At 33.5% G+C, this 25,625-nt stretch overlaps 1 protein-coding gene and 1 long non-coding RNA gene across 6 annotated transcripts in view; both read left to right on the plus strand.

The window, feature by feature from the left end:
* Nucleotides 1-5,258: 5,258 nt before the first annotated feature.
* Nucleotides 5,259-25,625, plus strand: part of LOC106061783 (peroxisomal ATPase PEX1-like) — a 67,395-nt gene continuing 47,028 nt past the window's right edge. For 3 of the 5 annotated variants that reach the window (XM_056011853.1, XM_056011857.1, XM_056011856.1), the window contains exons 1-7: nucleotides 5,259-5,443; nucleotides 6,308-6,478; nucleotides 19,424-19,573; nucleotides 20,080-20,163; nucleotides 21,840-21,954; nucleotides 22,696-22,845; nucleotides 23,929-24,088. In XM_056011853.1, the coding sequence (XP_055867828.1) occupies nucleotides 6,371-6,478; nucleotides 19,424-19,573; nucleotides 20,080-20,163; nucleotides 21,840-21,954; nucleotides 22,696-22,845; nucleotides 23,929-24,088 (767 nt within the window). In that variant the 5' untranslated portion in view covers nucleotides 5,259-5,443; nucleotides 6,308-6,370. Of the gene's footprint in view, nucleotides 5,444-5,976; nucleotides 6,133-6,307; nucleotides 6,479-19,423; nucleotides 19,574-20,079; nucleotides 20,164-21,839; nucleotides 21,955-22,695; nucleotides 22,846-23,928; nucleotides 24,089-25,625 lie in introns of those variants that run through there. The other 2 variants (XM_056011858.1, XM_056011854.1) reach the window with 2 other exon arrangements.
* Nucleotides 9,482-17,546, plus strand: LOC129923051 (uncharacterized). The gene is made up of 2 exons (XR_008774975.1): nucleotides 9,482-11,726; nucleotides 17,054-17,546. It is a non-coding gene; the product is annotated as an uncharacterized LOC129923051 (long non-coding RNA).

Genomic DNA, 25,625 nt, shown 5'->3' on the forward strand with positions numbered 1-25,625 from the left:
GCTTTACGATTTTTCGCTGGTGAACAATCTTTGCTCCTCCGTTCTTTAGCATTCTTCAAAGTAATCTATTCCTTTTTATTTCATATAGCTGCTGTATTTCTTGGTTGGTGTGAGTCCTCCATCTGGTTTCCTAATGTATGGCACGATACATTTTTCTTTCCCAAGTGTTTAGCAGATTTTTTTTTGTCAGCGTCCATTTTTGCAAGCATATATGACTACAGGTTTGATGATTGCTTAGTAAATTGTTTTCTTATGTTTCTTAGATATAAGCTTGCTTTTAAGTATGTGTTGTGTGTTATAGAAAGTTCTATTGCCTGCCGCTAGTTGTTCCTTTACTTCTGACATTAGGTCATTGTTGGAATGTATCATGCTGCCTAAATATCTAAACGTTTCTACTTGTGGTTATTAAGAAACGTCTTCTTTAAAGGCTCTTTTGAATCGATGTTGTTGACAGACTACAGGATGGTGATGATGAAGCCTTTCGTCAAATATTAATACTTAAATTTAGAAAAAAAATTGTCAAATATTTTTTTTTTCAAAATTTATAAGCGGAAACTCTGGAGCTGAATCTAAAGAGTTTTTGTTAATAAGCTTGCCTAGCCAGCATCTAGCACACAGGTCATTGTGTTACTAAACATATTTGATATTATCTTCGAACTGATAACTATACCAAGTCCTAGATCTATATACAGTAGCACATTTAAACCAATAATTTTGTAAGGATGCCTATGCTTAACAATTTACAGTTGCTGCAATGAGTGACGACTTCAACTCTTATCAGTGGACAATGTGTAAAGGCATAGAGCCTACTCATAAGTATAGCTATGTGCTTTTAATGGGGTGTTTCTCAGAACCTCATTTATTGCTTAAGGTAATAGGATGTACACTATAGATTATCATATGCTCTTGACAAATTAAAGAGGTAAGTTTATCATTGCTAAAATTAGTAAAAGTATAGTAGCTGTCTTGCCTGCAATCAGTGTCATCACATTCTGTATATTCAGATTTGGTCAAACTTAAAATTACCAGCTAGAAATATTCTTAACGCAACAGATCGTGTTTAAATGAACAATAATTAAAGTGAGAATTTAACTTTGAAAGTACTTTAAGTTTTTGTCCAAGAGTAAGCAAAATATCTAAAAAGATTTTTTTTGAAAGTTTATTGAAAAGCAAAAGTATCAAGATGCAAAGCACCCAGAGCACTTAAACATAATTTGCGAATACAGAAACTTATATAATATAGACGCAAGGTCGGTCCTAACAATTGCGGGGCCCTATGCGGAATGGACCTAGTTTGCGTAGGGAAAAGCATGATGTCAAAATTTTAAGATTTTGTATTAGAAAATACATTCATCTTTGCAATAATTTTTTATTTAATAAAAGCTCACAATGCCATTATTATTTAATGGCATCCCAAAATGACGATTTTGTTTATTTTTCAGTAGATATTTTATGAGTTTTCAGGAGATTTTAATAATTTTAGGAGATTTCCAGGAGGCCCTGGAAAATCGGGAGGCCTCATAACCCCTGATATTATACATAATTTATAATTAGTGTAATTAGCGCGGGACCTATGAAAGTGCGGGGCCCACAGCGATCGCATAGGCTACAGTGGCCTAAGGCCGGCCCTGTACAGACGTTACTTCAAAAAAGAAGATGATTACGTCCTACGCGTCATGCATTTAGTCATGCATATTAACCAATAACCTAAATTCTGCTAAGTCACTGGTTTTCCTGGCTAGCTCACTTTAATAATTAACTCTTATAACATGATATATACCTTAATAGCATCGTAAATAATAAGTTCTTATGCTAATAAAATGTAAACATTGATGAGAGTATGCAGTCAAATGTAAAATTATTGCCACAAAATTTTGCTACTTATTAAATTTGAAAACCCAAATAGAAAACAATAGATAAGAACTCTTTCAATGTTTATGTATTTAATTGCATTTAGCTACTTTATTTTTTTGGTGTGTGTTTGGGGGGATTGGGGTAATATAGCTACTCCTTCTTGATCGAAGATGCACACATTTCTCTTATCTTATGGACTCGAAGATGACTTTTAAGTCCAATCTTCGCTTTAAAAAGTCGGCCGCATACGTGGCATGGGTAGGTATGGTCAGTTGCAGATAGGCTTGCTTCTTCTCTCAGCTTTTTGTTGGTTCGGCGCTCTTTCACCCTGTCCACTCTTCTTGCTTCAAATCTCGAGACTCCGAGACTCACTGCTTCACGCCATGAGGAGCGATCGAGAACTAGTGCTTACCAGCCGTGAATGTCGATGTCGCACTCCTTGAAGGGGCGATTGAGAGTGTCTTTGTAGCGCTTGTATTGACCTCCATGGGAGCGCTTTCCAGCACACAACTCCCCGTACAGAAGTCGTAAGTCGTTTGGGAAGGCGATTGTTTGGCATAGGATCATCAAAAAGCTTAAGGCCAGTGATGCCCTAAATACAGACCGCGGGCCAGATCCGGGCCGCGACATGGTGTTATCCGGCCAGCCCAAACATCGGAAAAATGTAGAAATTCACTCAAAAAAGGTTGAAAAATGTATCTGTCACTTTGTTAGGCTCTCTGAATTTTTGCGCAATTATTTCTTTTACCCGACAAAACAAGAAACAATTTAAAAAAAACAATTAGTTAATCAACCATTAGTAATTAATTCTTTTGTTTGGTATCGAACAAGGGAAAGAAATTGTACTTGACTTATGTGGTGATACAAGTTGAACTAGTCCCCTTGATACTTTGTAGAGAGAAAGCTTTAAAGTTTGAAACTAACAATTGATAACTATAAAACAAATTTCAGCTTGATCCAAGAAAAGACATGTACAAACCTTTTACTAAACAGACAGGTAGAGTGAGTCCTTCAAAAAAAATACGGAGGTCATTCTCCAGAAGTTCCGAACGGAACTAGCTCAGCTCCATAAATCAATTTGAATGACTATAGTCCCTTAATGTTGTCGACCATTTCACGCACCTAGGAAGCACGATGCTCTCTCAATGTAATAATTGATATGTGATTAATTGCAGGATGGAGGCAGATGTTTCTAGCATGTGTGTCGCGTGCTGTCCAGATACTTAACTATAAGTACACAAACTACTTGCTGGCGTCACAATTAATACGTTAACTCCTAATGCCGAATACGATGTTTATTTTACGTGATATGCAATAGATGAAATAGTATCAATGATGTAAGATAGATCATATTCCTATGGACTTGATACAGTAGATAAATATGTCTATAATCCACACATTAGTATTGCTCTGAGTCCTGGGTGCTCTATTAAATGCATCTAGGCCTCCACGAACGCCCTCACTTTCAGGAAAACCAGATCACCGGTGTGAACAATATAGAAACACTACTTACCATTCGACACTGCTGAGCTAGGTCGGATACTTATCCTTCGTGGGAGAAGACAGCATGCCAAATGCGATCTTTTTTAGAAATGAGCTTAAAGGAAGAAGGCGTAACAGCTTAGATGTGCCCCAGTCAGTGTCACTAGGAGGTGACACCCATCGCAGCAATGGGACTGCCTGAGTTTCCAGCCTGTAAGAAATACCGGCGCAAAGTTTCAGTTTTCCTGGCATCCTTTATTGTCCCTTGCACCACCACACTAGATACATCATCGTCCTTTTCCTGACGTTCCGTGGCAATCTGAGCAACAATTGCATTACCGTTATTATCTTCAACTATGTCGTAGTAATAAGAGTCGTCCATAGATAAAAAAAAATAAAAAAATTCTTAATTCTGTATCTGTAAAAGTTTCTCACTTCCGACAACTGCTTTTTTTAAAATTCATTTCTTTGGTTCTATTGCATTAGGCAGCAACCACAGCTCTCCACTATCTGTATGAAGGTCGTCATTACAAGTAGCGACAACTCTGAGGAACGGTAACGGTAAGCGATCCTTTCTTTCTTTCTTTCTTACGACAAGCTCTTACTTTGAAAGCCTTATGGGGGTTATGGATCTTTCTCCATTTCCTCTTATGAAAATGGATAGGCCAAGATAAGGGTTGGAAAATATTTAATACCAGATTTTTCCATCGAATTTGTTAAATTTAGAGAATCTTGTAATTTTTACGTTGGCCTTATTCAGGGGATAAGTAGCCTAGGACTTATTTCACTGGAAAGATCTAGCGCTTTAAAGATCCTAATTCAGGCGCTATTTCGCTCATCCTGGCATAGAGGAAAGTAGCTAGCAGCACAGAAACTGGCCTCTGAAAGGTTTGGAGAACTCTTACGAAGGTTGCAAGACACACATTTTTAGCGCTCCCCCCCCTTTCCAAAAAATAAATCTCTTGTTGAAGACAGCCGCAGAAGACGCAAAGAAAACTTAAATAGACCCAGGCGGACAACGGCTTTGTCTGCATCCTCAATGTGGTAAAAGACTTGTTGATCATGTTTCCCTTCCGTATAGCAAAGTGTTCATCACACAAGTCCGGTAGACTAGGGCTTTAGTATTGTTAGTCAGCAATATGTTGTCCCACACTCTTTTCTGCAACCGTGACATGGTGCCCTATTGCTTTGGCTATCCTGTTGTTAATGTCTTTATCAAGTAGAGCGTTGTTGGATATGATGAAGCCAAGATAGCAAAAGTGATCAACAATTTCTAGTGGTTGGCCATTAGTGTTTACTTGAGGTGCAGTATTTGTGTTCTGAACTAGTATCTTATTGACTAATATTTAAGCCGAACTTTGGCGAGCAGCATGCCCAACTTATTTGTATACTAAATACATTTTTTCTCTTTAAAAAAAAGTATTTTTTTAAAACGTAGTGGTTAGTATGACAGAACCTACTTAACTTAGCAATACAAATGTAAAGAAAATTTTTTTTTGACAAAAAATCTAAAACCATTTGCATAAATATGTAAAAAAATATGGTAGCCTACATAGGCCTAGTCATATTTCCCCTACTAAAGAGCCTCCCGTGTTTGTTACTATTAATAGTGAATAGTTGTAAAAGTGGTGTATTTTTATGAAAAAAAAACTGCTTGCATAAGTGATTTAAAAAATTAGATTTTTCGTTTTTAGAAAAGAAAAAAGTAGCCGTTGCATTGGAACTTTGAATGGTCTAAAATATTATGACTATGATGTTGGATTTTCACTATCGGACAGACACTCCACACAAAACTAAAAGCTTCTTTTCCTTTTCGGTGGCCGCTAAAAATGGTGCAAATAGATCTAATCATAGTTGGCAATAAAAGAACTTTAACTCTTGATGAGTAATAACCAACGGAAATTCCCAATTTCCCATTATAAAAATCAGTAAACAAAAAGTTATAATAGAAACATTCAGATCTAGATCTATCTAGATCTAGAATCTAGGGTATAGACTTATATCTATGTAGACTCTATTTATAAATCTATACATAGATACACACTAGGTCTAGATCTATGGTTTACATTTAGCTAGATTTGATTTTGATCTAATCTGAATCTCACTGGTATCATTTTTTAATTTTTATGATTTTCCCAGCTCCAGTGTCCACTCATGACATGAGTCGACATGACAATTGACATGTTCATGATTATGTTATTTATGATGATTGTCCATTCAGTGCCATACTAGATTCTATATTATTATTACTATAAATACTAATATTAATAATATTATCACTATCATTTATTTTATGACATTGACATATCAATTAACAAAAATAGTAAATATATATAATATAATAATCTCCACCAACCATTACCATTTCGGCATTTGATTGTCGTGTGATTGTCCGTGCCAATCAGTTACAATTGTCATGTTTTTCTTTAAACTTTAAGTTTAATTGTTTAAATTTTAATAATAATATGTTTTCTGCCTTTAGAATTTAGTAAATTGGAGAACTCTTACGAAGGTCGCAAGACACACATTTTTAGCGCCCCCCCCCCCTTTCCAAAAAATAAATCTCTTGTTGAAGACAGCCGCAGAAGACGCAAAGAAAACTTAAATAAACTTATTCTTAAATTTTTAAATTTACAATCATAATGATGATGATGAATCAATACAATATTACATTCAAATTTAACAATCACACTATCTAACATCATGCAATGGCTCTGTAAGTAGTGTAAGCATAGTCAAGTTATCAACTGTATAACTGTAATATAGTGTAAGAACTGTAATCACAGTAAAAGTAATGTGAGTTTCACTATTTATGAATTTATATTAAGACCTCTAGATCTTACTCTAGATAGATCTAGACTCTCTAGATCTATATCTGATTATGACTGATTATATCTAGCTAGAAATAGTCAAATACTATATAATAATAGATCTAGATCTATAATAAAATATATTGTTTATATATATATAGATTCTAGATCTAGATTAGAACTTTTTAAAGCTTCAAGATCCAGGATAAGGTCTTTTTCTAATAATGAATACCTCAACTGTCATATTAAAATTTGGACAAGAAAAAAATTGCTTTTTACATCTTTCTGACCGAGTGGGTCGATCTTCCAACACTGCCAGTAATCATCATGAGGTGAGCTCAGTTTTTTCTTATTAGATCTAGGATCTAGATCAGGGCTGGCGAACCTATGACACGCGTGCCCAAGGTGGCACGCGAAACGATTTTGTGTGGCACGCGACGACGATGATATTAAGAGATGTATTTTTTGGAAAAATCACGGATATCTCAAATTACCATAATTAATAACGTTCAATTATTTCCGAGAACTCTAAATAATATGGAAGAAGCGCTAGTGGATCATATTCCATATAATTTTTTCATATGACTGTGTTTCATTTGGGGAGCATAGGGCATAATAATTTTTTTTCAAGACTAATCTCGTATTTGAACGAGATCTCCTTAGCTTCCGCCATTTTGTTGATACTGAAAACGTGTCGGTCTTACATCGATTGCTAGCGTTGCCATCAATACATTTTTATCAGAATAATTACCATAACATGTCATTCTCAAAAATAAAAAAAAGAAAACTAAATGAAGAAAGGAAGTGGCAGACCTTTTCAAGAGTGGTGGACTGAAAGATATGGAATGATTCAGAGAGAAAACAAGGCCTTAAGTGCCATGTGTTTGGAAAGTGTTGTTTGTCGGACATCATCAGTAAAACATCATTATGAGTCCAATCACAGCTGGCTTTTAGGCAAAAGCGAGGATGAGCAAGCAAAAAAGAACATATATCGCGTGAGTTAAAAAAAGCGATTTCACAATCCAGTTCTTTTGTAAACTTTGTTAAAAGTTCTTCTAACTTAGTGGCTGCAAGTTTTGAAGTTTCAAAAATTATAGCTAAGCATGGAAAACCTTTAAGTGACGGTGATTATATCAAGGAAGCAATGTTAGAATGTGCGTCTTATTTGTTTGAAGACTTTCAAAACAAGGATAAAGTCATACAGAGAATAAAGGATTTGCCAATAAGCCGAAACACGGTTAAAGCGAGAGTTATGAAATTGCACGTTAATATTCAAGAACAAGTAAAGAAGGATATTAATGCATGTCAAGCCTATTCTATTTGCCTTGATGAAAGTACTGATGTGACATCGTCCGCTAGACTGGCCATCATTGTCAAATATAGCAAATAATAATACGAAGTTGCAAGGTTTCGGAAAATTAGACAGGCTTTTGACATCTTGACAGCATTTGAGAAAAAGTTGAAGATTTACAAACGTGACATAGAGAAGGAAGAATTAAAATATTTTAACAAACTGAAGAAATTTTATGATGATTTAAAAGTTCATGATACTACCGGCAAAGATTATCAGAAAAGATTGTTTTTAGAGATAATTGACACAACTGCTGAACAATGTTCACTCGTTTTGAACAATTTCGAAAATTCGAGTACACCTCCAAATTTATAAAATATCCAGATACAGTAGATTTTGAAGCTCTGGCTTTGACCATGTTTTCTTGGATGGGATTACACGACTTTGAAATGCAACTTGTTGAGTTTCAGTCCAGCGCAATTTGGAGACAGAAATTTATTGACTTACGAATACGACTTGAATTAATTGAACGTGAACGGTTAAATGGATCATTAGAACCTCAGATATTAGCAGAAATGAGATTCTTCAAGTTTGGAATGACCTGCCTAAAACTTTCAATTCTCTGATAAAAGTAGCAACATCCATTCTGTCAATTTTCTCATCTACTTACTCATGCGAACCTTTTTTTTCTACAATGAATTATATTAAATCAGATGCCAGAAGTTGCTTGACCGATGAACTAAGTGCGGCGTGTGTAACTTTGAAGAATACACGGTATACACCAGATATTAAACTGTTATCGTCTACCACACAACAGCAGAAGTCGAACTGATTGACCTGCCCTAAGACTTCAAATCTGTAGGTCAGGATAATAAAATTGAATAAACAAGTAATATTGTTACTAAGCTGTTTTTATACATGCAGTTGACTTACTGACTGTAGCACTTCTTTTATATAGTGGCGTCACTAGTAGACCTACTGGGCACGCAACAATCTTCATTGTTTTTAAATTGAAATTAATTGGCACTCAGACTGAAAAAGGTTCGCCAGCCCTGATCTAGATTATAATCTGGATCTATAATAAAGTAAATCTATAATCTATAGATGATAAATCTTTAATTTTAATAAAATCTAAATCTGTCTGACAGACACAAGGATGTAAAAAATAATAATTTTAATATAAATCGTGATATGAATTATGACATTATTTCCACATTCTCTTATCAGTCTTGGTGTTTGAATTTATTACTCAGAATGGAGATATCTATTTTTTAAAATCTCAGACTCAGTAGATGTAGATAAAATAGATCTAGAAAAATAGAATCTCAGAGTTTTAGTTCTTCTAGGTGGCATTGCGTTCTCGTGTTATATAATTTTATGTCCAGATCTATGGCAGGGGCTGGGTTTGAACTTAAATTGGCACCATTATAACAACAGTCTAAAGTGCATAGATCTACCCTTGACCAGACCTCATGTCACTAATGTTCTAAATCGGGGTAGAGACTGAAAAGATGTTAACATCAAAAGAAATTTTAATACCAGTGCCATTCCTCTAAAGTCTTAGTCTTAATCTTTGGAGAAAAAAAAAGAGAAATTGATCCATGATATTATGAACCTTTCTCACTCAATTGAATAAGGCCGTCTTTTCTTGTTGTTCTACAGACTTACTAGAGATTAGAGCCTATGAACCTTAGAAAATAAACTGACATTATATATATTTGTAAAATGGTAGATAAGAAAACAGATCTAGATGTCCTCCAAAACAAATCATCTAGAAATAAAACATATATTATCATCAACAATACACCCCAATAGAAAGAAAACTATATGGAGAGCTCCCTGATTTGGAAACCACTGCACAGTCCATCTCATATATTGGTCTAGTCAGTGCTTTTTTTGTATAAAAGTAGGTACCGGTACTCAGTGATGGATTGCCTAACTTTTAACTACTAATAAGTCAATAATAAATGTTAAAATACAAGAAAAGTAATAATTTTTTACCCACATTGAAAAAGGTGTCTGTACGCCATACTGGTGTGTACTGTTAGACACCTTATTTATATAGGTTAGTTATTTTAGTTATTTAGCGACGCACCATAGTAGACGCATATTGAACGGGACTAGTGACGTTTGGGATATGTTGGGTTAGAGACCGGAAAATCAGTTAGCGTTAGAACATTCCAGGGTAACGACGTGTTTAGTGACAGAGACTTCTACTGTGGCCTTTTATCATAATAAATATATATTAACTTGTTCATCATCGTTGACTACATCTCTTCACCTGTTACAATTGATGTGCCAGTTCTTGTTTGTGTTGTTGGTCAACTACACGTAATACACCCGAACAATTACACCCAAACGATTGCAGAGTAATTGGTTGACTTCAAGACAGCCTGAACTAGCAACATCACAGTGGCGACCCCGAACCTCGAAGCCGGACCCCTGTTGAAGCCGAACATCGAACCGGACCTCGAAGCAGAACGTTTACTCAGGTGAGGGTCGTGCACTCGAAGATATAAGATTTCATCGGAGTACGGCTGAACACAGCAGTATCACAGAGTGACTTTGTTCTAGATCTACAAGCAGTCGTCGCCTGTTTGATCGCACGTTCAACGAGCCGTTAACTCAGGGTGACCTTCGTCAGGACCGTAATCATCGCAACGCCTGATCTTCATATGCTGAACCGACCTACAACCAGAGAAACCGTTCATTCATAACGGGTGAGAGATCGTTAGTGAACCTGTTGGACATATTTTTTCTTCGTCATAGGAGCCACATTGAGTATCAAGTTTTACCTCGTCAGTTTCGAGAAGGACAGTTTGCCCGCTGTCAGAAGTATTGTGAGTACTACAAGTTTGGTAGCTAACTAAATCGAAATCGCTCTGTCGTCTTACCCTTGGAGAGATTCTTGTGGAGCAGTTTGCTCATTGAACCGGTTGCTTGCCACGTTTATAACGGTCACTGTGTTTAACCTTTGGAAGGTTAGTGAAGTAATCTTTATCAGTACTGAACATTGATCTATCTAGTATTCGTCGGTCTAGACCATACCTAGACTTGTTAGCAGTGAAGTTGTGGAAACAGCTACATCCACTTAATTTCGTTGAAAACCGTTAGTCGTATAACGGAACGTCGTCGGAGGTGACCTTGGTCTCACCTAGTCTACATTGGACAGTTTGGTCTAGTGAAGCAGAGTACAACAGCAAACTTCGTCGTACTACCAGAGTAGCAGCAGAAGCAGTGAACTATTTTAGAGAACCGTTATTCGTCAGCCCAGATCAAGTCATCGTCGAGAAAGTCGTTATTCGTCAGCCCAGATCAAGTCATCGTCAAGAAAGCCGTTATTCGTCAGCCCAGATCAAGTCATCGTCAAGAAATTCGTTATTCGTCAGTCGTCCAGATCAAGTTGCCGTCAAGAGACTGTTATTTGTCAGTAGTCGTCTACACAAGTCAAGTCATCGCCAGAAGAACCGTTAACCTATTCGTCAGTAACTGTATACACAAAGTCGTCGGAACTACACATACGGTCATCAACAGTCGTCGAAGAAACTGGAACATTTTGCTGTGGCATATCAGGACATCTGTGGCATTACGTGGGATACTGGTAGCACCGGAGAACAGAGTCAGAACTGGAAGAGAGGCAGTGGAATTTGTTGTGATCTAACATATTCGGGAGTCCGAACAAAGGGATCTTTCTTATCAAAAGCTAAGTGCCATTTTTCTTATTAGTATATGTTTAGATTGCCCTTAGAAATAGATTTTGTCTAAATTTGGTACGTTAGCCTGAGTAAAATCAGGTGGTGCGCCTTAAAACCCGTCGGGGTAGAAGACGTAATTTAGATGAAAAGCTATATTATACGTTTAGGGTTGTAATTTGTTTTGTTTGTGTAAACGTCATATCCGTTGTTGCCTGGTTACTTCGTGACGTTATCATTGTGTGCCATATTGTCACATCCCAACCCATAGTGATAGTCTCATTTAATTATTTCATTTGTTTATATTATTTTAAATTATTTATTTTTATTAATTTAATTAGATCTGTATTTTTTTTTTCACTTAATGATAGAAAGTGCGGGTAGGATTCTTTTACTGTGAATCAGACTAAAATAATTTTAGTTTGAGCGGTTAAAATCAAATATGATTTTGCCATGAGAATAATGCCGAAACTGGCTATGTAGTCAAACACTATCGTCTGGCTAAATTTAGATCTGCAAATTGTTGTACATCTCTTTGGTACAATTTAATCATCTAGACTCTAATTTGAAATATTATTAATTGAAAAATGAATGAAGGTAGTACATTCTAGATATATGTATCTTGTTGAAGATATATTTGACATTGTATACACATATTTGTTTCGTATGGTTAAATAGAACCATAATCTAATCTAGATCTAGACTCTAGACAGTCTTTGAATTTACTCTAAACACTTCACTGTGACTTCAGTCATACCAGATTTTAAAATTGATCATAGTTATTCATACTAGATCTAAAAGTCATAGTGCTCTTGATAACTATAGATCTAAATAGTATTATTATACATACTATAATATACTAGATTTAAATTTGTGTGTAATACTGGACCTAATATACAGATTTGAATATAACCATAATAACTCAGACTAGATTTACACATTTACTAAATCTATAGATAGAGACATAACACTTAAAACTGGTATAAAAGTGTGTAAAAACTTTTAAAGTATAGCCATAACCAATATAGGCTAAGTAAAAATATATATAAAATATAAAACACAATGGCTACATCATCATATGTGGACCTTAAGGAGGTTAAGGAAACAGCTATGCAGGATGGAAAGGCCATGGAGTTAAAAGGAAAAGACTTAGCCGCTTATGTACAGCAAGTTGTGAGGGAAGAAATGGAACGTCAAGATAAAATAAGAAGGGAAAAAGAAGAGATAGAAAGACAAGAAGAACATCAAAGACAAGAGATAGAGAGGCAAGAAAGGATCAGAAAGGAAGAATATGAAAAGCAAAAAGAAGACCAAGAAAGGCAGAGAGAGCATGAAGCTAAAATGGAGAAGATGAGATTGGACGCAGCACAAGCCAGAGCCCAAACTGAACAAAGAAATAACACAAATAACTCAAATAATTATACCACTCAAAGAGACAACCCTAATTCACAGACATGGCTAAAGAGAAAAATACAAAGTTTTGATGAACAGAAGGATGACATTGGTGATTTCCTGAAAAGATATGAGGCAAAAATGTCTACATTTAATATGCCTGAAGAGGAATGGTCTGAAATACTGATAGACTTTGTTCATGGTCAAGCTCTAACAATATGCCAAAATCATGACCATCATATTGATGATAGCTATCAGGTTTTAAAAAGAGAGTTATTAAATGCATATGGTCATAATGCTACAACTTTTAGAAAGAAATACTTTGACAATATACCATCATTAGGAATAGAACCCCAAACTACCATTAATATGGAAAAGGATTTTTTCAATAAGTGGGTAAAATTAGAAAAAGTGAATAACTCTTATGAAGGATTAAAAAATTTTATTCTAGTGGACAACTTTGTAAATAAATGTGATCCTCAGTTACAATCTTTTATTAGAGAAAGAAACCCAAAAACTATAGATGAAATAACAGAAATAATGAGAGTATACAAAAATGCCTATCCAAATAAACCATTTTCTGATAGGGATAAGAGCAAAGTAGATTTAATAGGATACACCAAAGAAAATGTTGATAGAAGTAGAAATAGAAACAGATCAAATAGTGGAAATAGAAAATATAGTGAAATAACCTGTTTTAAATGTCAAGGAAAAGGTCATATAGCAGCTAACTGTAGAAGAGGGAATAGTAGGTCTGGAAGTAGAAATAGATACAATGAACAAAATAACAGTAGATATAGGAGTAGAGATAGGAATGACAGGGAAAATTACAGAAATAGGAGTTACAGTAGGGAATACAAAAATAAAGGTACAGATAGGATATATTTCATGGAAGGAAATAGGAACAATTTTGCAGTGTACCCAGGGTTTGTAGATAGAATTCCAGTGGAATTAATCAGGGATTCAGGTTGTAACACTTTGGCAGTAAAAACTAAATTTGTCAAACCTCATTGGTATAAAGGGTTTACTAGGAAAGTAGAATTAGCAGATGGCACCGTAAGGGAATTTAAAGCTATAAGGGTGTACATTGAAACTCCATTTTTCACTGGTTATTGTGATGGCATTGCAATACCAGAAATGAGATATGATATGTTAGTAGGAAACATAAAAGGAGTTAAAGAATGTTCAAGAAAAGAATTAGAAGACTGGCAAAACAAATACAAAAACATAAGACAAAATCATGGAAACATAGAAACACAAAATATAACAAGTATGGTAATAACAAGATCAATGGATAAAAAAGATGAGAAACAGGAAAATACAATAAATGTAATAAGTAATGATAAAGAAAAAGAAACCAGTAATGTAATACAAATAGAAAATACAGATACTAAGGAAAGAGAGATAGAAAATGAAACACAAAATAGTCTTGAAACACAAATATCTCAAAGTGAAAAAGAAACAATACCCAAATTTGCATTAGAACAAATGAATGACAATATTATTGGAAAAATTTATTCAAGAATATCAGATAAAAACAATAATAACCCAATGGAGAAATTTTGTATAGAGAATAAAATATTATTTAGACAAACAAGTAATGATAACAAGAAAATAAAACAACTTGTCTTACCACAGAAATATTGGAAAGATGTTTTAATCATGACACATGATAATAATTTAGCAGCACATAGGGGAGTAAAGAAATGTTATAGGAATTTGTCAAAACAAGTATTTTGGCCCAAAATGAAAGCAACAATCAACAAATACATAAACTCATGTGACATATGTCAAAAGAGATCTAACAAAAGCCTAGTGAATAAAGCACCTATTCAAGAAATGGATGAACCTACAGCACCATTTCAGAAAGTATCTATTGATTTAATAGGTCCTTTAATTCAAACTGAAAATAATAACAAATACATTTTAACAGTAATAGACATGTTTAGTAGATACCCAGAGGCAATCCCATTATCAAATACAAGTGCAGAAAATATCATTAATGCCATAACTCAAAAAGTAATTACAAGACATGGTATACCTAAAATTATATTGAGTGATCAGGGATCTCAGTTTAAGTCAGAACAATTTAAGAAATGGACTAAACAATACAATATACAACACATATACTCTTCGGTTTACCACCCGGAGAGTAACGGTTTATGTGAACGATATGGTGGATCATTAAAAAGATCACTAACAAAAATAATTCAGAATAATCAGAACAAGTGGGATCATTACATTAACTATGTACTATTTGCTCATAGAAACAACATCCATGAAGCAACACAATTTTCACCATATGAAATAATACATGGAAGAAAACCCAGAGATGAATTAGATGTTTTTAAAGAAAATCTAATAGGCAATGAGAATAAATTAAATAATGACAGTGAAACAACAATCACAACAGAATTGAAAGAAATATGGACTCAAGCATATAACAACAATAAGAAGTACAAACAAAGTGCTCATGAGAATATAAATAAGAAAAGACAATTGAAAACACTAGAAGTAGGAAACAATGTATTAATATTAATAAATGACCTGAAAAATAAAATTGGTAAACAATGGAAAGGTCCATTTAAGGTGATAAAACAAATTAGTGATGTGAATTATCAAATTGAAATAAATGGGAAAATTAAAACATATCACATAAATAATTTGAAACTGTATCATGATAGAGAAGATGAGTTGATACAAAACATTCAGGAGGAAATAGAAAATAAATTTTCAGAAAGAGAAGAATGCTTGATGATAATAACAAATGAAAATCACAATGAAAATGATATTAAGGAAATACCTGTAATAGAAACAAAAGAGAATCAAACTTGGCAAAAGATTAATCTTAATAATTTAACTAAGGAAATGTCAAAAGATATAACTAAAATAATACAGGAATACAAAGAAATTTTTTCCAGCATACCAGGAAAAACTAATATTATTAAACATGACATTAAAGTAACAGACACAAAACCTATCAAGCTTAAGCCATATAGAATACCGCTACATTTACAAGACAAAGTAAAGAAAGAAATAGACAATTTACTAGAATCAGGTATAATTGAGCCATCAACATCTCCTTATGCTTCACCAATTGTGATAGCCAAAAAGAAGAATGGAGATATAAGGTTATGTATTGATTATAGGAAACTTAACAACATCACAGAATTTGACCCATATCCAATGCCAAATATAGAGGATATTTTACATAAATTAAATGGAGCAAAATTTTTTACTAAATTAGATTTAACTAAAGGTTATTGGCAAATACCTTTAACAGAAAATGCAAAACCTTACACAGCATTTGTAACACCATATGGTATTTTTCAATGGAATTATATGAGTTTTGGATTAGTAAATGCACCTGCCACATTTAATAGAATGATGAACATGATAATTGGAAACAAAGAAAATGTTATTTGCTATTTGGATGACATATGTATTTTTAATAATAGTTGGGAGGAACATTTGGTAGATGTAAAAGAAGTATTCAAAATAATAAAAGAAAGTGGACTTACAATTCAAGCAGAAAAAGTAGAAATAGGATTGGAGGAAATAATTTTCTTAGGACATAAAGTAAATAACAACATGATTAGCCCTATTGAAGATAACATAAAGAAAGTACTTAATATTGAAATACCTACAACAAAAAGACAAATTAAAAGCATATTAGGAATAGTAAATTATTACAGAAAGTTTATAAAAAACTTAGCAGAAATAGTGAATCCACTAAATGACTTACTTAAAAAAGGAAAACCTCAAAAAGTAGTTTGTAATGAGGAATGTGTGAAAGCTATTGACAGAATTAAAGATGTTTTTAGTCATGAACTAATATTAAGACTACCTGATAAAGACAAAATATTTTATGTCACAACTGATGCATCTGGTAATGCTATTGGTGGTTGTTTAATGCAGAACTATGATAACTTACATCCTATATTATATGTAAGTAGAAAATTGTCAGAGGCAGAGAAAAAATATAGTGTCATTGAAAGAGAAGCCTTAGCTGTAATATGGGTAATTACTAAGCTAGAGAGTTATTTAATAGGAAGGAAATTCATATTATTAACTGATCATAAACCTATTCAATATATACAGCAAAAGAGCATGAAAAACAGTCGTGTTTATAGATGGTTCTTAGCACTACAGGAATATAAATTTGAAGTGAAAGCTATTAGTGGAGCTGTGAATATTGTAGCTGATTTATTGTCTAGAATGACATTGAAGTGAAACAGTTTTGTAAATAAACTATGATTATATTGATTATGTAATATATATTAATATATTGACACCATTTATATGTTATGAAAAGGGAGATAAGTAAAGTTGATGTTAAGCATTTAAAAGTAAGTATGGATATTTTTTTTTGTGTGAATCATTTCATATATCATTGACGAAAGTTAGTTCTATGGAAAAGGGTGAGTATAAAAGAAAAATGGACAAAAGCGTATAAAAGGGTGGTAAGAAAAAATGTATTGAATGTGTAAATAAAGTCTGTAATTGTTTTTTGAAATATTGTATTTTATCAGATTACTGCCAGTAAAGAACATTTGAGATGTGTAGGACATGCCCATAAGATGCCACATTTTCCTCCATGATGAACTGTGTACCAATGAAGATGATTCTGGAATGTTATGAACTGTTATGAACATTGACATGAATATGAGGAACTGTCAAGATGAAGATGTCAAGATGAAGAGATCAAGATTTTATGTTTGTGGTCTTCCCCTTAAATTGAAAATGCCCTTGTAAGACTTGACAGTAGTGGAAAAATATTGACATATTTTTTTTTCAAGGGGGGGAGGAATCTGTTAGACACCTTATTTATATAGGTTAGTTATTTTAGTTATTTAGCGACGCACCATAGTAGACGCATATTGAACGGGACTAGTGACGTTTGGGATATGTTGGGTTAGAGACCGGAAAATCAGTTAGCGTTAGAACATTCCAGGGTAACGACGTGTTTAGTGACAGAGACTTCTACTGTGGCCTTTTATCATAATAAATATATATTAACTTGTTCATCATCGTTGACTACATCTCTTCACCTGTTACAATTGATGTGCCAGTTCTTGTTTGTGTTGTTGGTCAACTACACGTAATACACCCGAACAATTACACCCAAACGATTGCAGAGTAATTGGTTGACTTCAAGACAGCCTGAACTAGCAACATCACAGTACCATCTGAAAAAAAGCACTGGGTCTAGTCATCTGAATGCTCCAACATAAAAATGAGAAACATGTTGTAGCCCCTAAATAACATGAGCTAAAACATTATTTTGTATCCCCATATCAACATGAACTAAAACATTATGTTGTAACCCCAGACCAACATGCCCTAAAACATGTTGTAGCCCCTGAATAGCATGAGCTAAAACATTATGTTGTATCCCCAGATCAACATGGCTTAAAACATTATGTTGTATCCCCAGACCAATGTGGCCTAAAACATTATGTTGTATCCCCAGATCAACATGGCTTAAAACATTATGTTGTGTCCGCAGACCAATGTGGCCTAAAACATTATGTTGTATCCCCAGACTAACATGGCCTAAAACATTATGTTGTATCCCCAGACCAATGTGGCGTAAAACATTATGTTGTATCCCCAGACCAACATGGCTTAAAACATTGTTGTATCCCAGACCAACATGGCTTTAGATAATTTAGAATCTAGACCTACATCATCTGATACTCACCCTGGACCATTGAGACCATCCAAATGACAGTCCAGTTTGCATACCCCATGACCAGGTATTAGGGGTTTTACAAAGCAATAATTAGCCTCATGCTGTTCTATGTTTGTTTATAGACCCAAGTTTAGCAAGATGACTGTTAACTCCATTTGATCCTGCTTAGCATTTCACATCAAAAACTCTTTTTGTAGCTAGAGAAAAACAGTTTTGTAAAGAAAGCTTAAATCAGTAATTTTGTGTGTGTAAATGTTATGTTGGATTGTTAAACCTAAATTATACAGTTAAAATTGCCATTGTTTATAGAATTCTATTTACTACATTTAAAAATTGATCCAATTAAAAAATTTTTTTATTAAAGTAATTTGAACCTTCATGATTTGTATTGAATCAAAGAGGATATATGGGAAATTTTTATAGCAGTCTGATATTTTTTTAACTTTACTAAACTAAGTCTTTTAGCATATAGTTTAATAGGATTCAGTCGGTTCAGTTAAAGACTTAAAAAAACTTGTACATTTTTCTATAATTTGGCCTAGATAAATATTTATTAAGGTTACGTTGCTATAAGCCTTTGAGAGTAAATGCTACAGAAAATGCTGGATATCAGATACCAGGTAATGAAAACAAATGATTTTGTACTGTTACAAGTCAGCACTCTGGCTGGCAAAAAGGAGGAACTCCTACCAAATATTGTAAAGAGATGAAAGCTGAGCTGGTTTGGTCATTTTGTAAGACATCACTCACTGTCAAAAGTAGAATGTAGGGAACAAGAAAGGGTTGTACAAAGAAAAGCTGGCTGGATAATGCAAAAGAATGAACTGGCTTTTTGATATCCTACTAAGAACAGTTGCTGTTGAATTTCCCTGTTGGGATTTAAATCTTCCATGTTTGGATTTGAATCTTCCCTGTTGGGATTTGAAATTTGAATCCTCCCTGTTGGGATTTGAGATTTGAATCTTCCCTGCCAGGATTTGAGATTTGAATCTTCCCTACCAGGATTTGAGATTTGAATCTTCTCAGTCAGGATTTGATGCCCTGCTTCAATCCACTATACAATTTATTTTTTTCATAAAATAATATTAGTCCTAAGCCCACTACGACTTGTTTTTTTGTTGTTGTTTTTTCTTCATCTAGTCTTATTCTACCATCATACATTTATTTTGATTGATTATTTTTGTTGTCTTGGTTTTCTTCTCTACAGGTGATTGTATATGAGACAGAAGTACCATCTGGACAGAAAGCTTATTTCACAGTCGTGGGCAACAATGTCGAACTCAATTCTGGGGACACTGTAGAATTGAGTAAAGACTATGCCAGTAAACTTGGATTCAAAGAGGACAATGAATTTCCTGTAATATTTTAAATTAAGTTTTAATTAGGACATGTTAATATTAAGGAATAATGCTCCCCTTTGAATTAAATTCTGAACATATTTTTTTATGTTTTTTGATATCTAATGTGATTTACAACAAATTCTTTGTGAATTTTATCTCAAATTTCCAATGGAAAGAAAACAAAATTTGAAACACTAACATTCTCCTTCATTTAAATAAAAAAATTAAATAAAACAATGAATGATAAGAAAAGATGTGTATGTGCAATATGAAGAGAGAAATGTGTACTTGTATTGTTTTGTGCAGAATGGAGAGAGGTGTTTTAAAAAGTATGACATCACATCTCTGCTACTCCTTCTCTAGATTGTCAGCTAATTTCTTTTTCTCAGTTTCTCTTTTTTTTTTTAATAAACTGTAATGACACAACATGGCCTACTAATTGCTTTGTCAAAAAACAAAAAAACTTCAATACATTAATCTTTTATATATGAATTAAAAGGACTGAGTCTAAATGTTATTTCAGATGCCCTTAAAAGCTTTGGGTCAAATTCCTTCCGCCAAGCGTGTCCTGGTGGACCCTTACACAGTGGATGACTGGGAACTCATTGTAAGTACAGAAACTTTTTTTTAGCACAACCTTTGTTTAGAAGAGCACAATGTATACATTAGGTTCTAAGAACAATTAGGTTCTGTCTCACTTTTGTTCTGAAGCTGGCTGATTTTGTGTCATGACAATTTTGGAGATAAAAAGTTTTAGATTATATTTGTTCATTTCAATGATACACATCTAATTTTGCTAATTTTGCATGTGTTTTTGTGTTCAATATTTTGGGGTGACTTACTTACTAAGACTTAGGTCCTCCCATGCCATTCGGCCCATAGGGCGGGAAGCTGTCTCCACAAAGATCTGTCACTGGCAATGTCTGAAGCCTCCTTTCTCCTGGTGTCCCCTGCTCTGAGGTCCTCCATGTAAGTGTGGCGCTAAGTTATGTGAGGAAATCCCTCTTTGCGCTTCCCTCATATTGGCCTACATGTCATCAAAACTCTTGGTATGTGTACTTCCTTTTGTCGGAGAACATGTCCTGCAAACCTCATGCGACGCTCTGTCACAACCTCACTAAGTATTCGACTCCCAGTTCGGTATAGGATTTCCTTGTTTGAGACCCGATCTATATAACTGACTTCCAAAATCCATCTCAGCCATTTTTGTGTGTGTGGGGGGGGGAACAATACTTTTCTGACTATTAGATTTTGTATTTCAGTTTGTTGTATTATCATTGTTATGTCACTTAATATCATACTATTGCAAGGGTTCCAGTATTGTTCATGTGACTTTCCAGTTATACATTTCAACTTTTCTTCATTTTCTTTAATTAACCAACACATTTTAGCCTGCGTTTATATTTAGCATTGGGAGGAATATTATTTTTTTCCAAATATTAATTTTTCTTCCAATAGGCAAAGTCATTTTAACTTAGATGTCTATTACTTGAGAATTATTTGTTTCTGTCTCTGTCTTCTAGCTTTGTTTTTTTTTTTTTTAGTTTATCTGACCCCTCTGTCCCCCAGTCCTATGTGCACTATACCTATTTATACATACCTGAATTCTGGGGAAGAAAATTGAGTGGGTGAAGGTCAAGTCTGGTCACTAACTGAGATCTGACTGAAATAGTAATATGACACCACAGTGCTGTAGTGGGAAGTGTTGCAAAGGAGTGGTAGGAGAGGCAATTAGCTAGTAATTCTTTTCCCAAAGATATACATCAACTGTCAAATTTCTAGGAAAATCATCAGAGCCATTTGCTTGACCCATTGCAGGTTCCAGTTTCTATAAAGAGTTTGTGAGCTGAAAAGAGGAGGCATAAAAAGGTGGCAATGTAAAATCAAAGAGATTCTCAAACCCAAAATGAGATGTTTTGCATTGCAGCCATTTTTTGTTTTAAAGGGACCAAATTTTATGCTGGATTTTTATTTGTAATAAAGAGGGCTTAAATTTCATGCATGTTTACTTAGAAAATTTGGAGTCTAATGATGCCATTTAGTGAATTTAAAATCTCACTGAATCATTATGTTTGATAAAATGTAAACAAAAAAAATTCCAATGTTTAAAATCTTAATCTATCCTAGTTTTATTGTTACCCAACTTTTGCTATTAAAATCAACCTGCAAACAGCTTTCAGAAGAACTAAAATGGTTGAAATATCTCTGGGCACATTTTGTGGGAAAGTTTATTTATGATTGATGTTTAATAATTTTGATAAATGTTTTATCTTTATTCAACAGTCCAGTCAGCCATCACTAGTTGAAAGTCAAATTTTAAATCAAGTCAGAGTTGTTTGGCCTGGACAGTTACTGCCAATCTGGATCAAAAAATATATGTGCATCACTCTGAAAATAAGTAAGCTTTTGATTTTGTACAAATATCTCTCTTTAATTACATAATTCATACATCCTTTAGAAATACCTAAAATATATCCTTTAGAAATGCTTAAAATACATACTTTAGAAATACCTTAAAAAAAGTCTTTTAGAAATACCTAAATTACATCCTTTGGGAAAACCTATGATTTATGGAATTAAAAAAAAACATCCTATGAAAAACACCTATGGCAAAATCTTCATTAAAAAATCTAAAGAAATTTATTTATTTTTAGTAAAAAAAAAAGGTCTTTTGATAAATAATCTATTGTTATCTGTTGTAAACTTATTTTTGTATGACAAACACGAGAATTCTTTGAATGAATTCCCATGTGACTGTGTATAATAAAAGCTGTCAACAATAATTTTAATAATACTATATTGCATAGCCATCAAATTTGGTGATAAAAAACAAACAAAATGGATGGTGAAATCTGTTTATACTTCTGTTGAAATGGTCACTTCACTTCAAAGCAACTAGAATATGCTGCCACCAAGCTATTTCTGACGTTGAATGAAAAATAACTTGGCAACTGTTTTTACACTTTCATTTATTTTTTTTTTGTGTGTAATAAATAAAAAAAATTCATATTTTGTTTTTTTTAACAATTATTAAAGGGCTAATGGATTGATTAATCGTAAAATACAATGATTTTTTTTTTTCATAAATGAATGATTAAAAATTTGTTTTTTCTAAGCTTTACATAATATTTTGTTACAGGTAGCATAGAACCTGAAGGACCTTGTGTGCTCCTGGAACCAAATTCTGAAATTATTATAAACCAAAAGAGAAGAATGATCAGTGCACCCAGTACACTTGGCATACGACATTCTCCATCCAATGAGAATGTCAAACGATGGGATTCCCTAGGTTTTAATTTTTTTTTCTATCATTATAATTAATATGTAATATATTTATTCTGAGTATAAAAAATGATTTTAAAGTATTGTGGGCCTGCATCTAAATTTATTTGACATGCTTCATTCGATAAGATTGGTAAACATTGGGATTCAAGTAATCTTATATTTATATTACAATATAATGCACTTACAGTAATAGAAGCAATATGACTAGTGGAGCTGTAACACCAATATAATCATTAAATTCTTAATGTTACTTTGGGTTTTTAATGTATAGCCTTGTGTAGAGCATGTATCGTAATTAAGTATCACAACAAGTATTAACATGCACTGAGCAACGCACTTATTAGCAGACAATACATTCATTGATAGCAATAAATAACTGGACAAGTCATCCAGCCATAAAGGCGTAGTACACAATTGAACAATCGTTTCAAGAGCAAAATTACAAGTCCATCTTCTGAATACACTTAGAGTTATATGCAATACTAATTCATGACTTACATCAAATAACTTCAGTAGAAAATATGTGTCCTTCCTCTCTAAGGACCAAGTTACAACTGATCAGAATCTCATTATCACTCTCTCACTCAGAGCTTTTTCTATGTGCAAAGGGCATGCTTTATGCTAGGTGACTAAAAATCACTACATGTCACAATGAGTCTCAAACAAGAGTCCATGCACAAAATGGTCAAATCAGGCCTATTCTACAAAGCTGTTGATGGAAATGACTGTCGATATCTGATGATGGGTAGGACGTAATCATCTTCTTTTTTGAAGTAACGTCTGTAATATACAACATAAGATCTGAAGTAGAAGCAACTTTATTAAAAGTTTGGTTTCATACTAGAAATTGTTCAATTTAAGCATTTGTTACAGTTATTGCTTTGAAATATTTCAAATATTCAGGTGGACTGTTTTACATGCAAAAGTCAATTATAAACTAAAACTAACTAGTGAAAGTTATTTATATGTTTTATTTTTAATTTGCTTGAATAAAATATCTGTCCAATAGCAAAGAGTTTTTTCTTTTAATATCTTTCAATAAAAACTTTGTTTACTAAGTGGACCATTAATCTCTTTGACCCTGCAGACAATGGATTAGATACACTGGAACCAAAACCCTTGCACAGCCCCAGCAAAAGTCATAATGATATTACCAAGCGAAATTTTCGCAGACGAAATGTCACCAATCCAGAGAATCGATATAGCCAGACAATGCATAGACAAACCTCTGTCATGAGTTGGATGAGGTAAGTGTCTCCTTTTTTTTTAATGGAAGGTGAAAACCTTAGTTTCAAGTGTTGATTCGATAAAATCTAGTTAATTGTGTAAATCTCCTGTTCATGAAAATTTTTTTAGTGCCTCAGAAATCATTTCAAACTGTTGAAAATAACAGCATTAGCTGAATCTCTTCATTGTATTTATAGTTTCTATTTTCTGAACACATTTTTTATTTCTTGAATGAAAACTTCAAAAAGTTATGTTATCATGAAAAATGTCAGTCATTAAGAGTAACAAAAAAACTAAAATAAAAACAACTTATTTTATTCATGGTAAACCAGTTATACAAACTAAAAACTGAAAATATCTAGGTGTAGTAATAAATGAAAAGTTATCATGAAATTACCATGTTGATGAAATTATAAAAAAAATCAAGCAAAACATTATGGTTTATTAAAATAATTTTTTACAAATCAAATAAGAACATAAAACTAAAATGCTATTTAACTTTAGTTAGGTCAATATCAGAATATTCATCCTCTGTTTGGGATCCCTCAACTCAAGAAAACATAAAGAAACTAGAACAAATACAAAATAGAACAGTGAGATTTATAACTTACGAATATTCCAATTTGATTTGATTAGAGTAACACCATTGGTAAAATCTCTAAACTTATAGACACTTCAAGACAGAGAATAAAAAGTAAAGTAGCTATAATACATAAAGAATTGAACCATAGTTTACAAATAGAAAAACAAAACCTAATGAAATGCTCAGAAAGATACAAAGATAGAGACGCATTTCTAATTCCTTATGCTAGAACAAATTTGTATGTGCTATTTCTTCCCTTGTGCCATTAGTTAATGGAATGGGTTGCCTGAAACAGCCAGGAAAACCAACCACTTAGCAGTGTTTAAGTCATTGATTAACATGCATGACAAGATTGACACATGAAATGCAGAGGACTTAATTATCTTTTTTGAAGTAACATCTGTAATTTATAAGATCAGATGAGAGGACATGACACTGGTACTAAGCACCATACACAAAGTGATTAATCCATCAGACCTTTCATTGAAAACATATTTTAGAAGACTGATTAAAACTAGCTTCAAATGTTGTTGTCCCCTTCAGTAATAGCATGGCTTTGGTTCATCTCATAGTGATGAGATGAACGCCTGGGCATTAGCTATGGTTATTCTTGCTCACACAGCAATTCCACCATCTTCAAGTAGCTATTGTATCCAACAGGTATAACAATAAACCAATATACATTAAGATCAGCAGTGTTTCACCTTCTGTCAGAATGACAGCACTGTAAAGGTCACTGGCTGCTGAATTTTCTTCAGGGTTGACTCTTGAAGCCTTTCCTATGTTTGGGTAAAGTCACAAGGCAGGGGAGGTTTTGATTCAGATCTTTCATTGTCCTGGTTAAATGAACTTATTTACAATTTCTGCTAATTAGGTTAAAACAGTTTCTTAGTACCTGGCCTAGTATGGTAAATGACTACATACATTAAAGATTGGTCTTGATTAGTTATAATTTTAATATGTACATACTACAC

The sequence above is a fragment of the Biomphalaria glabrata genome, chromosome 15 (genome assembly GCF_947242115.1).
Source record: "Biomphalaria glabrata chromosome 15, xgBioGlab47.1, whole genome shotgun sequence".
Classification (NCBI taxonomy): Eukaryota; Metazoa; Mollusca; class Gastropoda; family Planorbidae; genus Biomphalaria; species Biomphalaria glabrata.